Source organism: Pteropus medius, unplaced genomic scaffold (genome assembly GCF_902729225.1).
Source record: "Pteropus medius unplaced genomic scaffold, Ma_sr-lr_union100, whole genome shotgun sequence".
NCBI classification, from domain to species: Eukaryota; Metazoa; Chordata; class Mammalia; order Chiroptera; family Pteropodidae; genus Pteropus; species Pteropus medius.
Genome location: NW_024346980.1, coordinates 301,091 through 315,676, shown reverse-complemented (window position 1 = coordinate 315,676; position 14,586 = coordinate 301,091). Strand labels below are relative to the sequence as shown.

General features: G+C 62.7%; 1 protein-coding gene and 1 pseudogene across 7 annotated transcripts; one reads left to right on the top strand and one right to left on the bottom strand.

The window, feature by feature from the left end:
- The first annotated feature begins 1,140 nt into the window (after positions 1-1,140).
- UBE2J2 (ubiquitin conjugating enzyme E2 J2) lies at positions 1,141-13,208 on the top strand. 7 transcript variants are annotated; one of them, XM_039876808.1, is made up of 8 exons: positions 1,441-1,582; positions 1,690-1,858; positions 4,738-4,868; positions 6,954-6,994; positions 10,821-10,923; positions 11,000-11,138; positions 11,737-11,817; positions 12,355-13,208. In XM_039876808.1, the coding sequence occupies exons 3-8, from the start codon at positions 4,738-4,740 to the stop codon at positions 12,637-12,639; spliced, it is 780 nt and encodes a 259-aa protein (XP_039732742.1). In that variant the 5' UTR covers positions 1,441-1,582; positions 1,690-1,858; the 3' UTR covers positions 12,640-13,208. The 7 variants fall into 7 exon arrangements, with proteins under 7 accessions (XP_039732743.1, XP_039732746.1, XP_039732745.1 ...); XM_039876809.1 differs by lacking the exons at positions 1,441-1,582; positions 1,690-1,858 and adding an exon at positions 1,141-1,300; XM_039876812.1 differs by lacking the exons at positions 1,441-1,582; positions 1,690-1,858 and adding an exon at positions 1,328-1,434.
- On the bottom strand, positions 11,386-11,504 carry LOC120614137 (uncharacterized; annotated as a pseudogene).
- Positions 13,209-14,586: the final 1,378 nt, after the last annotated feature.

The window sequence follows — 14,586 nt, the reverse complement described above, 5'->3', positions numbered from 1 at the left end:
CCTTGGCACAACCTGTGGTGGACACTCTGGTCCCTGACTTGGTCCTATTGTGGGCGGCCTCTTGAGGAAGGATGGTGGGCAGTTTGCTGGCCCACCCACCCACCTGGCCCTCCCTGGTCCAGGAACCACCGCCCACCCTGATCTATCTGCCCCCTGAGGTCCCCGCAAACACTCGCCCATGGCAGACGTGTCGTGGAGAGGACCAGCTCCAGGCCCTGGAGGTAAGGCTGGCAACTCTATCCAGGAGACCTCCCCTCCGACTCTAACATCACCCCGGCACCCCACTTGCCTGCTTCACCCCTGTTTACATGGTGGGGGGGCAAGCCTCCCCCTCCCCCACAGTCAGGGAAGGGACCGTGGGAGCGGAGAGCGAGCCTCGGTGCAGTGTCCGCTGGTGAACAATGACCCTATTCATGGGCTGGGTGGGAAATTGGGTCGGGAACCAGTGGAACTATTTTTACGAGAAGGGCTGTCCCCGTGGGCAGGGGCTGGGCAGGCTTGCCCACAGCTGAGCCCACCTGGCACAGGTTCCCGCAGGGCTCCCCGACCCGGCCTCACTGGTGGCCAGACATCCCAGGACTTGACTCTCAGAGGCCCTGGGCCGGTTCGGCCACTGGTGGGCCGTGGACCTCAAGCGCCTGCCGCTCCTCTAAGTGGTCACAAGAACTGGGCCCCCAGCTGGGCGAAGGTGGCTGATGGAAGAGTCGGGGTCCCAGTGAACTCAGGGAGGGAATCACTCTAGCACCGCCGGGGTCACCCTTTAACTGGGACTGTCTTCTCAGGAACCGCGCACCCCCTCTCGGCCGGAGGTCCGTGGACCGTGGTCCTGGGGAGGAGAGTGTTCGAGGTGGAGCGGGTGGCGGTCCGGGACCCCGGGGCCGCCCAGTGGACAGCGATACGTCCGAGAAACGCCCGGGAGGGCGGTGGCGGACTGACCACAACAGCTGGGGGGCTCGGGGGTACAAGGCCGCGGGGAGGCCCGCCAGCGCGCACGCGCCGAACGTCCCCACCCTGCGGGGCTGGAGGCGGCAGCGAGACGCCGCCGACGCCCGCCCGGCCGCCTAGAGTGGCCGCCGCAGCGAGCCGCGCGCCGGAAGCGGAAGCGGAAGCGAGGGTGGCCCCGCCCCGGCGGCCATCTTGGAGGCTGGGGCGGCGGCGGCGGCGGCGCTGCGGCGGTGTGGTGGGCTCGGTCCCGGCGCGTGCGGCTCTCCGGCGCGGGCCCCCCTCTCCGCTCCCTGCTCCGGCCTCGGCCGCGGCGAGCCTGAGCGCGGCGGCGGCCCACGCGCGGCCACGGGGAGAGGTGAGCGCACGCCGGGCCTGCGCCGGGGCCTCGGCCGCGCGTCCGCCCCACCGGAGCCGGCCCCGAGCGGGGTCGCGGGGCCACCGCACGGCCCGTCCCCGCCCGGCCCGCCGCTTCGAAGCGCAGAACCTGAGGTCGGTTACGGCGGGACGCCCGGGGCTCCGGGCCGGGGTGGTCCTGCGACCAGCGTGGGCCTTGGGTCGGCCACAGGGGGCGCCTCCTACGGGAAGGCCTCCTGCTAGTGGCACACCCGCGGGCGTCCAGGAGGAGCCGGCAGTCTTGGTGTGTGTCCTGGGAACCCGCGTTGGGGTGCGGTAGGTGCCGTTGAGCCCGCCGCCGCTTCACCCCTGGACAGTTAGAACCCCGAACTGCTTCCTAAACCCCAACAGGAATGAGTGTGCCAGGAATTCTGCCCCTCGGGGTAATAGACAATTCAGGCGGTAGGAGTGGGAAGCCAGAGTCGGGTGACTGCACCGCCAGCCGGCTGGAGTGGGGCTTGGGCCCTGGACAAGTTGCTCATCTGTGCTAGTTGTTTGCATCGTCTCAGCTTCTGGCCAGGTATAAACGTCAGTTTTTTTCATTTAATGCTATTTAGCTGGTCGTAATTCAAATCCAGTTCCCAGCCACTCGCAGGCCCTGCACGAAACAGCCAAAGGGGGTAAGGCCACCGCTCCCTGGGAGCAGCGCTGACAGGTGCACGAGCGCACAGCACTGCGGTGGCACAGGCTCCGTTTGTGCCAGGGAGTGCAACCTTGTGTGATCTGGCTTCCGCAGAAAGGACTGGAGGGTCTCAATGGAGAAGCCCCGTGTGTAGACTGCACACACGGCTGGACCTCGGTGCCAGTGGGGCCCTGGTGGAGAAGGGAGACTTTCGTGCACGTCCTGGGCCTGGGTGTGTCACGCGCCCATCTGGCGGGTCAGGCCCAGCTCTCATGTCATTACTGTCACCTGAACTACACGTATGCGGAGCAGGGTGACCGGGTGCTGGGCAGACAGCTCTGTCTCAACGTCAGACTGAAGGGACTCGTGTTCAGGGGTTGGCTCAGGCCGCTTCCTTTCAGCTTCTGGGTTTTAATGTGTTTTTTCCCGTCCTGTTTCTTAGCGTACACACTTTCCTGCACTGCAGTAGACCTCACGTGTTGTCCCTGTGGGGCTTGGTTTGCAGGGAACCGAGACACCGTGACAGGTATAGGTACCACACACCATGTCTGGAGGGGGAAGTCGGAAGAGATTCTCGGCTTTGTCACCTAGTATCACCTGGAGAGCTCACGGGAGCACTGTTCTGAGCGAGGCAATGGAGGGGTCGTTAGGGACCTCTTTGTATGAGTCGGGTAGTTGAGTCACAAATGTGATTTTAGAGATCATAGCTTTGGAAGCAAGAACGAGAGCAGTCTGTGACCGACTGGCGTGCTCTGTTTCATTTCGAGTGGCTGTCCACTAACGCATTGTGCGTCCGGCCTGGCCGCTTACCTGGGTTCAGACATAATTGTATTTGAGTTACGCAGTGACAGGGGTGTGTGTGTGGCAGAGCGCTTCGGGGTGCACGTTTAAAACAAGCCCTGTAGGGGCTCGCTCTCTGGTCGTTGCTGTGTTCGTTACTAGGTGTTGGCCGAGGCGGGCCGCCTGGCCGTGCACTTGGGGCGGTGCTGTGTGGGAAGCTCTCCCTTCCCCGGCCAGTGTGCGGCCTCTGCCAGGGCCTGACGGGCTCCCGTGTTGTGTGGAGCTGGGTCTTGGGGAGGCCAGCGAAGGGCAGTGCGGAGGCACCAGGCCAGGAAATCAGGGAGGCTTTCGAGGGACTTGGTTTTCGAGCTGGACTGGGAAGGGCCTTGGTGAGTTTCCCGCCAGTGGGGACCGGGCCGTGCTGTGAGCGCGAGAAGGGAGTTTGGGCCCCAGCAACTCGGGGCCCTTGGAGGGTGGGCGGGACCTGGGGTCCGGCTGGCACTGCTTCCTGGAGCCTGGCAGGCTGGGGCGGTGACCACGTTCGCTCGCGTGGCGCTGGGGGAGTTGCAGGGAACGGAACCTGGTTGAAGTCTGTGGCGTGGAGGCCAGTGGGGGACCCTGCACGGGGGTGCAACGGAAAGGGGGAGGGGACCAGGAACCTGAAGTTTAGGGACTCCAGGGCTGGAACCCAGGGTGGGCGAGTGTGTCCTGGCTGAGCCCCACTGTACAGGCCTGGGGGTGCAGAGCACATGCATCGCCCTGGCCGTTGTCTGGTGGGGACAGCCCTGTGAGGGGCATCCAACCAGGCAGCGGGCAAGGGCCACGTCTCTATTGAGGTCAGGGGGAAGTGAGTCTGGCTGTACCTTTGGGTCAAAAAAGGGCCCAAAAGCCGGAGGCTGAGGTAAAGGGGGGTAGGCGTGGTGGGGCTGAGTGACGTCAGCTAGGTGCCGACAGGGAGGTCAGAGTGGAGAGCCGGACCCCTGACACCCAGTGCTGCGGCACGCTGGGTGGCAGAGTGTGGCTCCTCCTCGGTGGCCCAAACCCAGTCTGCCACCACTGTGGCCCAGGTGCCCCCTCCCCTGTCCCTACACACCCCTGTGTGTCCCCCGTCTCTGTTACATCTTAGACCAGTGGCTTCACACTTTCTTTTTAGCAGCACAAGTCTCTTGCCTTCCCATCCTGCGTTCTGAGACACTCCGGCGTGTGAAGCAGGTGGGGTGGAGCGGTGCGTGAGGCTCCCTGCCCCCCCCCTTCTGCCCCTGGGGCCTAGCTGTGCTCCTGGTCCCTAGCCTGCAGTCTGTCCTGCACCATCCTGTCTGGCTCATGCTGTCCAGCCATCCCGCGTGGGACACCAGAATGACCTTTCCTACACAGGGCCCGACGTGCCTGAAGATGGAGGCTGAGACCCTTCCCCACTGCCGCCTGGCGGCTAGGCCTTACCTTCCTGGCCAGCCTTGTCCTGACACAGTGGCCCAGCGCGGTCCTGGAGCCTCTGGCTGTCGACCTTTGCCTCCTTCCGGGAAGGTGTCCTTTGCCCTCTGCCCTCACGCGCGTCTGAGTCGGTCCAGGGTCTCTTGTCTCTCTCCAGTCTCAGGGGAGGCTCTTGCTCTGCTGCCCTTCCCCTCGCACCCACCGCGCCCAGTGGGAAACATGCTGGGAGGTGTGTGACAGTGGCCTTCACAGCCGCTGGTCTGGGGTGCACCCTGAGTTCCGTGCTGTGAGCTGTCCCTTGGCGCGTTGTCACTGAGCACAGTCGGGGTCAGGTCCAGGCGTCAGACGCCTGTGACTTTGAAGTTAGAGTAGGTTTTTAAAAAAGTCTTTGCACGTGACGTCGCAAAAATGAAGGTTACGGCAGAGCAGGCGGGAGAGGAGAGCAGCTCTGTGGGTGGGCGGGTGCAGCAGGATGGCCCCAGGCCTCGTCTGGGTGCTGGGCTCCTGGGAGAGGCAGCGGTGACTGTCTTTGGTCCCTGCTGAATGTCGGTGTTTGTCCTCAACAGATGAGTGGCACCAGCACCAAGAGAGCGCCCACCACCGCGACCCAGCGCCTGAAGCAGGACTACCTCCGTATCAAGAAAGACCCGGTGCCTTACATCCGTGCCGAGCCCCTCCCCTCCAACATTCTGGAATGGTGAGGCTGCTGTCCGCACGCGGCCCTGCCCTGGCCGGCGCCCACTGTCCCGGCCGGTGGGCCCAGCGTGCTCATCGTGGCGGCTGTGCCCGCCTCAGGTGCCAGTGCACGTGATGAGGCCTGCAGACACTCTGGATGTCCTTGGGGACACAGCAGGCCCTTGACCCCTGCACGTTGGGCTGGAGAGTGTCCTTCCTAGGGGAGGGCTGGGCCAGGGTCTCCAACTGTGGAGGAGAAGCGTTTGCAGCCCCCTTCTCTGCTCTCGGCACTGGGAGGCAGCCTACCCTGCCCTGGAGAGGTGGCAGCTGGTGCCCCAGCTCCCAGCACTGGCCTGGGCGGGTGCCCGACAGCCCTCTGGCTGACATGAGTGCATCTGTGCGGTGACCATCGCGTCGTGATTAGCTTCTCGCGATGTTAAGGGGTGGTACAGGGTGCCGGCTGCCAGAGATACCGCCCTCCCCAGGGCTTTGGGAGACGTGAGGAATAGGGCTGGGACGCTAAGAAGCACGTCGCCTTCCTTTGAAGGGTAGTTTACATTTTGATCTTTAAAAGCACTTTAATTTTTTTAATCCAGAGGAAAGAGATTTAACTGAGTTAACAGAAGTGTTTTGCAGATGGGACAGGCACTCAGGGGTCCTGTGTCCACCTTCCTTGGCAGGAGCGGGGTGGCCAGCCCTGGCGGGCTGAGGCGTGCGAGCATCGTCAGAGTTGCAGCACGGCTGCCCCTGCCCCCAAACCCCAAAACCCAGCGTGGCCCCAGGACACAGTTGATGGGAAGCCCATCCCCACATGGGTCCCCAGAGCCGATCATTTGCTAGGGGGACCCACCACTGAGGTTTGTCACAGGGACTTTTCCGTGGTCACCGCACAGCAGAGGTGGCGAGGGGGAGTCCGCGGGAGGTTGCACAGCTCCCCGTTCCTGTGCACTCACGCGGGCGTGCCCAGGCCCTCGCGGTGAGCTGTGGCCACATGTGAGGCGCTCCCTGCCAGGGAGCCTATCAGGGCCAGCGCTTGCAGTGGGGCCGGTCACAGAGGCACCTCTACTCGGCATCTGCCAGGCCTCCAGATCCTCTGTGAAAGCACGTTTCCTTGGCACCTGCGGTCCCCAAGCAGGCTGAGGACCGAGCGCCAGGCCACTGGGTGAGCTCCACCCTCAGCTGAGAGGAGAGGGGGCCCGGGTGCTGCCCGGGCCTCACTCTGCCGCCCCGTGCTGCTGAGCTCTCGCACTGCCCCTTCTCAGTGTCCTCAGATTGGCACGGGAATTGGAGCAGTAACAAATGAAGGCCACGTTGCTGGACATGTCATGTGTTTAGCTCTGGGGCTGCTCCTGGTCAGCTGATGTGGCTGCTGCATGGTTCTTGTTTTATTTTGTTTCGTTTTGTTTTGTTTTGAATGAAACGAATCAACAGACAGCAGGTGTCGTGTGTGTGTCCTGGTGGGAAGAGGTGTTGGAGGCACGGTCACCACGGTGCGCGGTTGTTCTGGTCTGTGCCTTTGCGGTTGAACACTGCTGAGCCTGGTCTCCTGGGGTGAGCCGAGGCCGCCTCCGCTCCCCTCCTCCCCCCCCTCCATCCTCCCCTGTGTGGAGAGCAGGGCCATGGGCGGGGCCGCCCCTCTGAGGCGCAGGGCCCTCCTGGTTCGGGCTCCCACTGCTGTGTGGCTGTGGTGACAGCCATAGCTGTCCCTGTGGCTCCTGGAGGGCGGCTGCTCTGAGGCTGTGTCTGGCTCGTCCAGGACATCTCATGTTACCAGCTGCTGCCCATCTGGTCTCCTGCGTGACCTTTGGGCACCCACAGAAACACCAAGATCGTTTTGTAGAGTTGAGGTTTTGAGGCCTTGGGACGCTGGTGGTAGAGGGTGACCCTGCTCTTTGTGCAGACAGGCGTGCATCGTGGGGGCCTCGGGAGGTGTGGCCTCGGAGGCCCTGAGAAAGTGACCAGGGTGTCTGCGGCCCGAGGAGCTGACCCTCGCGCACCGAGTGTGTGTGAGTGTTCAGCTGGGCCCTGCAAAGCCCTGGCCTTGGAGGGGCCCCGATTCTGGAGGATCCGCGTCCCCAAAGCCTGCTAACCCCTCTCTTTCCCGCAGGCACTACGTGGTCCGAGGCCCTGAGATGACGCCCTACGAAGGTGAGTCTGCTCTGTGCTGGCAGAGCGGGCGGCCCTGGAGTGTGCGTAGTGGTTGGCTGATTGGGATGCCCCCTAACGTTTCTCCGAGTCCCAGGGGGTCTGCTCGCGTTTGGTTTTGCTGCTGTGTCGGGGGCCGTCCATAGGTCCTGGAGTTGGGCTGAGTCTGACGCGTCGGTGGGATCAGAGCAAGGTGGATGCTGAGATGGCTGGGCCCTCCTGTTTCCAGAGGCGTGTGGGTGCTCTCGAGGGAGGAGAGGTGTTGGCCGAGTGTGCGCTCTGCTGAGTCCGTCGTGTGGTGGGCACCGAGGCTTGGGGAGGCTGTGCGATGGGGCCTGGGCCGGCGGCCACCTCCGCCCTCCTGGCTGCTCCGACGCTGCTTTGGTGGTGCCCCAGGCTCCCCTGGTGTCGTTGACAGAGCGGGCCGTGGCGCTTTCGGTCAGCAGGTCTCTGGGCTTTGGGTGACAAGCAGCCATGGGTGGGCAAAGCCCAGGGCCCAGCCATGGCTTGTGCCTCCAGCCAGCTTCCTCGACACTGGGTCCTGCCTTTGGGAAACTGGGGACATCCGTGTGGCTCTTGCTTACGGTTTCACTAACGAGTCCTGTGGAGGAAGAGGATTGAGGGCCACTGCTGGGCAGCAGACGGGGGCTGGCAGTGAGGAAGGCTGGCTCTCGAAGGCAGTGTGGCAGGTGTGTCACTGCGGTGGCCCAGGATCCCTGTTCTGCTGGGTTCTGGGCGGATCTGGAGGGTGGGTGTGTTACTAGGTCACACACCGGGGACCGCCTGGATGCCCTGCGGCAGGCTGTGGGCTCGAGGGTGGCCTTGTGGTCGGCAGGCAGGTGAAGGACGGTTCAGGATGGTGCACACAGCCCGCGTGAAGGCACGTAAGTGTGTGCCGTTTTCTGCCAGCTGGAAGAGGCGACACCAGGAGCCAGCAGCGTTTTCCCTCGCGAGGGGCCTTGTGCTTGGTGTTTGTGTGTTTTTTATTCTTTGTGGTTTTAGTATTTCTCAAATACAGTACAAAAAGTTGTTAATTTGTAACTAGAGCCCCCACCGCCAAGAGTAGGCAGGACTGTTGCTGGTGGCAATGAGCTGACCCTTGGGTGGGAGTGGTACGCTGGGGCTGCAGGAGACCTCGAGTGCCCCAGCCCCACTGCCCCTGCTTGCTTCTGCCCTGTCCTCCTGTCTCTCTGCTGGATCAGGCCTGTAGACCTCCTGGGTACACAGTCCCTTCAGGGACCAGAAGCTTGGCCCATTGCCCGCCCTCCCTTTCCCACAGCACCTGCTGCCCATCCCCGCCACAGCTCAGGGCCACCCTCTGCTGACCGCTCTTACTGGCATTTCTAAGGGCTCCTTGGAGCTGCCCCGTCCATCTGGGTCCGGGCTAGTGTGGGCTCTGGGCATGGGCTCGGCCTCGCCCTCCCCGCCGCCCCCGTGGGCCCTGGCCTCCCAGCTTCTTTCCCGGTCTCAGCCCCTCCCGTGTCCACGGCTGCCTGGCTCGGTGCTCTTGGCCACTGACTCGGTTCTCACCCTGGGCCCACGCCGTGCTGCTCCTGGCTCTCGCAGGTGCAGTGCCCCGGCTTCGGAGCTGGCTTCCTGTGGCGTGAGTGTGGTAAAGAATGCTCCCTCGGTCAATCTGTGGGTTTCCCCTAGTGCTGGCAAAACCGAAACAAAGCTGCTCCTGGGTGCACACACACTCGGTCTCCAGTATTTATTCTAAGAGTTACACGAACAAGCGAAGAACCTAGGATAGCTAACAGTTTAAAATCAAGTGGGAGGAGCCAGTGGGCCTGATGTCAGGACGTGTGTCTGGGGAGGTGCACGTGGACTGAGGACCGAGGTCATAGGCGGGACCGTGGGGGAAGCGCTGTGCGGCCCACACACTCCTCCCCTGGTCCCCAGGGCTCGTCTCTGTGGGCGCTCAGGAGGAGGGGTGGCGGCTGTTGGCAGGGCACTCACACATCCGCTCAGGAGCCCAGAGCTACAGTGTGATCTCTGAGCTAGGGCTCACCCTCCTGGCACCCCTGCCTGGCCTCTTCCCTCTTGGGGTGATACCTCCTGGGGCTCCTGCCAATCGTGCAGTGCCCTAGATTTCCTCTCTGCACAGTGACGTGCACATTCGTGCATCTGGTCCGACGTAAGCGGCTGAGGGCGTGTGTCTCGCAGTGTGCTGTTGTCTGTTTTTTCATGGCTCAGCATCAGCTCCCTGGTTGGTCCCGTCCGCCGCCCCTGCCTGGGCCCCGCGTGCACGGGGCTGAGCCGGGCCTCTGTCCCCGGGGACCAGCCGGTGTCTTTGGTCTCCGCTGGCAGAGTTCTAACCCGGGCCCGTCATGCTCAGGAGCCGCTGCGGAGTGTGACTCTGCTGTCTTCGGCAGGTCCTCAAGGGGTCTGCAGGCTGCAGTCACAGCAGGTGGCCGCCCACCACAGCGCGTCCTTGCTGTCTAGGCTGCCTCCCACTGGGCACCGATGAGACGTGGTTCTGAGCGTGCCAGGCCGCTCTGCTCGTGTCTGGGCTTTCCTTAGTGGCTTCAAGTGTGCGTGCTCTCACCGCCGTTTCCAGTGTGCGCCTCTCTCTGGTGGACTTGTCTGCCTGTCGAGCTGGTGACACTTGGTCACGTGCTCCCTCCACCACTGACAGTGCAGAGTGGCAGTGACGGCACTTGGGCGAGGTGGCTGGTTTGCTGCAGCCCAGCCAGGGTGGTGGTGGCCTCTTCCAGGAGCGGCGTCAGAGCAGACCCTGAGGTGACTCGGGGCCGGTGCGCCCCCGTCCTTGTGCTGGACCTCTCCCAGGTGCTGGAGGCAGTGTTCCTGGAGCGTCACTGTAGGCGCATGCACACGCGCACACGCACAGCGTCGCTCGGCCGGGCTGTCGTGGGCCCGAGTGCTGCCTTTCCATGGTGCCCCAGGCTGCCAGGACCTGGACCGGGTGGGTGGGGGAGGCAGCGAGGCCATCAGAGGATGGAAGGGCGGGGCTGAAAGTGTCCAGTGATGTGGCGGGTAGGGGGCTGGGCTCCCAGGTTGCGGTCTGGACGCCTGAGAGGGTGGAGTTGCTGTTTTGGGGAAGTTCTGTCTTGGGCCTTTTCGGGGTGGTGATGCCTGGACGGTCAAGGCACCGGTCTGGAGTTTGGAGGGGAGTCCAGGTGGCGGTCCTAGTGTAGGGTCATCACAGTATTCCCCACATCATGTGAGGCTAGCTGAGACCACCCCCCAGGAAGTGCTAGTGGTGAGCGGAGCCTGTTAGACGGAGCCAGGCAGCCTTTGCATGGACAGGAAGGGTGCCGAGCCGGTGTGGGTCTTTGAGGGGACAGGGTCAGGAGTGGCGGGATGCCTGGGAGGTGGTCAGACACCCCAACGGGGATGTCTGCTGATCTCAGGGTCAGGTGCGAGGCACTGTGTTGGGAGCAAGCGCCGTGTCGGGTGGACGGCGCCAGGCTGTGCACAGGAGGGGCAGGCGGCAGGGATCAGATGGCTGTGGATTCTGGGTGTTTTAAGGCAGGAGAAATGGTGGTGGGTTCGCTTGCTGCTGGGTGTAGTTTGGTGGAGAAGGAGAAGCAGGTAGCGTAGGAGAGGGAGCTTCCCGCAGCTGACCGCTTGTGGTGCGTGAGGGGTGGCGAGGAGCCCGGGCGGGGTCTCACCTGGTGCTGCGCTCTCAGTAGCCGTGGCGGGCAGGGCCCTGCTCCGCTTGGTGGTCCTCAGGCCATGGTGAGACCCCAGCAGGACACGTGTCCAGGGACGGGTGGCCGGGGGCACAGGCGGGGCCAGTGGGAGCCTGCAGGGCGGGTACCGGGAAGGAGACTGGGCCACGACGAGGCTGCTTCTGTCCCAACAGGCGGCTACTACCACGGAAAGCTAGTCTTTCCCCGAGAATTCCCTTTCAAACCTCCGAGCATTTACATGATAACCCCCAACGGGAGGTTCAAGTGCAACACGAGGTAAGGGGCTGCTGCGCGTTGGGCGGGTCACAGCCCAGGCGAACGTGTGCGCTGGTGACAGGTCACTGTTTTGCAGGCTGTGTCTTTCCATCACGGATTTCCACCCAGACACGTGGAACCCGGCCTGGTCTGTGTCCACCATCCTGACCGGGCTCCTGAGCTTCATGGTGGAGAAGGGCCCCACCCTGGGCAGCATAGAAACCTCAGACTTCACGGTGAGTGCTGGGCACCCGCGGCTTCTGCCCGCGTCCCTGCCACGTCCCTGCTCTCCAGGCACCACTGGAGGGACCCCTGGCCCGGGGTCCTTCTTTCAGCCCCTCGCATAGCCAGGGTGTTGCCTGTGGTCAGCGCTTGCCTGCCCGGTTAACATTTTTTCTTTTTTTTTGAGGCGAGGCAACCTTTGGTTAACCTCACAGATTTCAAGGACCTTGTCAGCCTTTAATCCCTTATTTTTACTTTTTGCGCCTACAACACTTGGTCTTCGTAGGCGGTCTCCCATCCAAGTACTAACCAGGCCCAACCCTGCTTAGCTCCTGAGATCAGACGAGATCGCGCTTGTTCAGGGTGGCGTGGCCGTGGACCCGGTTAATGAGTTTTTATCTCTCTGTTATTTAAGTAGGGATCAGGTGTGTTGTCATTAGTTGACGGTGATGGAGTGATGAGTTAAATCCTCACGAGACTGCACGTTAGCTGGTGAAGAGCCGCCTGATTGGGTGCGTCGACAGGACCTCGGACTACAAAAGAATCCATTTTCAGGATTCTAAAGAATCAGAATTAGTCGCGGGCTGATATTTCCCTTTTTTTTCTTTCCAGAAAAGACAACTGGCTGCACAAAGTTTAGCATTTAATTTGAAAGACAAAGTCTTTTGCGAACTGTTTCCTGAAGTCTCAGAGGTGAGCAGTAGAGCCTGGTGGGCACTTGGGCTTCCCGGGTCAGAAACACATGGGATTCTGAGTCTTTCCTACAAGAGCGTGCGCTCCTGGTGTCACTGTGCCACGGATGTCAAGCACGGAGGCGCACCTGTCCCCACACGTGCTCTTCGGGTGCTGGGACGGCAGGCACTGGCGTGGGTGGGTGCGGAGAGGTCCAGGAGAGGGGGCGCGGAGCTGGCTGCCGAGCCACTGAAGGTCCGGGTGGGCCAGAAGTGGCAGGGAGGTCCCTGCTGTGAGGGACTGTACGGTTCCCTGGTCTCGCGGCTGGAGCAGGGGAGGCCGGGCTACACGAGGTCAAGGCCACAGTCATTCAGGGTCTCTGGGGACTGGCTCATTGCCGGTCCGGTCCGTGAGGCCCAGGCTTACTGCTTTTGGCAAGTCACTAGGTTCCTCCGAGGGCGGGTGTCAGGGCAGAATCTTCGTGGCGGATCGGAAGACCCTCCGTGGTCTCGCGGGAGCGGGATCATTCCATCTCGCGCCTCACCGTTTTTCTCTTAGGAAATTAAACAGAAGCAGAAAGCACAGGACGAGCGCGGCTGCAGACCCCAGGCTCTCCCCCTCCCAGACGTGGTTCCGGATGGCGACGCGCACCATGGCCAGAACGGGCTCCCGCTCCTCAACGGGCACGCGCCGGGCGCCGGGCCACACCTCGCTGGCCTGCAGCAGGCCAACCGGCACCACGGACTCCTGGGCGGCGCCCTGGCGAACTTGTTTGTTATAGTTGGGTTTGCCGCCTTCGCCTACACGGTCAAGTACGTGCTGAGAAGCATAGCGCAGGAGTGAGCTGTGCGCACGGCCGGCGGAGGCGGTTGGAAGCGAGGGTGCCGGGCCCGGGCTTGACGCTGGCTGGACGTGCCGCCGGGCGCAGACGGACCGGCCTGACTCCTGGGGTTAGCTTTTTAAAACCTGTAAGAGGAAAACAAAACCGAAGTGTGTGGTTCGGATGCGGAGCAGACACGAGGTCGGGCGCCTGTCCTCGCCCGGGGCTGCTGCGGGCTGTGGAGCTCAGCGTCGAAGACGAGGGCCTCACGCTTTGGTTTTTACCGCTTATGTTCTGTGTCGTCTCTTGGACTTGTTTTAGTAAACCCATTTTTCATTTTATTAGATTTGGTCACTTAAAAATACAAAACTCGATGCCCACAAACACTGTGCGTGCGTTCTTGGCCCTGCCAGGGGGGCCGTGGCCGGGGATGGGGTTTGGCCCTGGCGGTTTGGTTTTGGCTCACTCAGAACGAAGCCGCTTCCTCCTGGTGGCGAGGTAGTAGTTGAGAGTCTGCTCGCCGTGACCATGAGCTTTCGCCCTTCACCCTTGTCCTGCAGGCCAACTTCTCCCCGCCAGGTTTCTGCGCCCAGAGCCGCCCCTCAGTTCCTCGTGTCCACAGGCTCAGGAGCCCTCCGCGGCCCCACCCAAGAGGCAGGTCCGTGTGCGTTGGAGCTTCTCTCGCTCTTGGTCCAAACCTTGGGCTGGCTTGGGGTGGGGCCTCATGTTCCTTCTCCCACCGGGTCCGTGCTGGCGAGCAGTCCTTCCTGGAAGGTCACACGGGACCGGGCGTTACAGCAGGGAAAGCTGCCCTGGAGGACACGGCCAAGTTCAGGGGTGGCGGTCCCTGGATTAATGGCGTCTTCCTGCCTCACATCCGTTCGCCAGTCTTACCTGTGAGCCTTCGGATGACGTGCTGTGACTTCGCTCCAGGGCCTGACCGGGAAACTGACAAGCAGCCGTGCAGTTTACATTCTTGACTTTTGTTTTTTGATCAATTTATTTAAAATAGCCCCATTATTTACAACTTGTATGTGTTTAACTCACTCTTTTGAGAAAAATGTTTCATTATATCTTTGTTTCTAAATCTCGTGCTGTTTGAGTCTATATTGGCAGAAACGTGAGTCCACCTGGGCCCGGCTGGCCAGGGGGCCCAGAGCTGCCGTGACCCTGGTGGCCCTGCCACGCCACTGGGCCCACCCCTGCCTGTGCGGAGGCGGAGGGGCTGGTCCACCAGGCCGCCTGCTGGGCCGCGCTGGGCACCGCGCTGGGCCGTGCTGGGCGCCACAGGTTCAGTGGCTGTTCCATGCGCGCCACATTGGCCGAGGCTCACGGGAGGCGGACCGGCGAGCGGGGCTCCCTCAGCCTGCTGCTTCCGGTGTGTTTGAGCAGTGCAGACTCAAAAAGCCTGAGTCAGCGGTGGTCAGTGGCGCTGTACACAGCCTTCGCCCGGGGCCCAGGGCCCGCTCTCCTACCGCGTCTTCGCTGCAGCCCGGGCGGAGGGTGGCTGGGCGTCCCTAGACCTTCTCGGACATGTATGTCCAGGTTGTCCTGAAGTCTGTCTCCACTGAGGGAGCAGAGCCTCGGACGAAGCCGGCGTTCACGCGCACGTGTGAATCGGCCGGTGTGGGGACGGCTGGAGACAGGACCGTATTTTTCCCGGGGGGCTTCCTGGAGCCTGAGACAGGCTCTCGGCCTCCTTCTGACAGGCTGGGGTGGCTCCTGCCGTGGGGCCTTGCCGGGGCTCCGGGGTGTCCAGCATCTGGGATGCAGGATGGGTGGGTGAGACGAGCACTGGTCAGAGCCTCTCCAGAGGCAGCTGGCAGCTGTGGCAGGAAGACTCAGACGGCTCAGGAGGCTTCCTCTGCTTCCTTCCATGTGGCTCTAGTTGCTCCTGGGGGAGCTGTGCCCTGGAAGGACCCTCGGGACGTGGGAGAGGGGCGCCGGAAAGCTGAGAGCTGGTCTCGGCA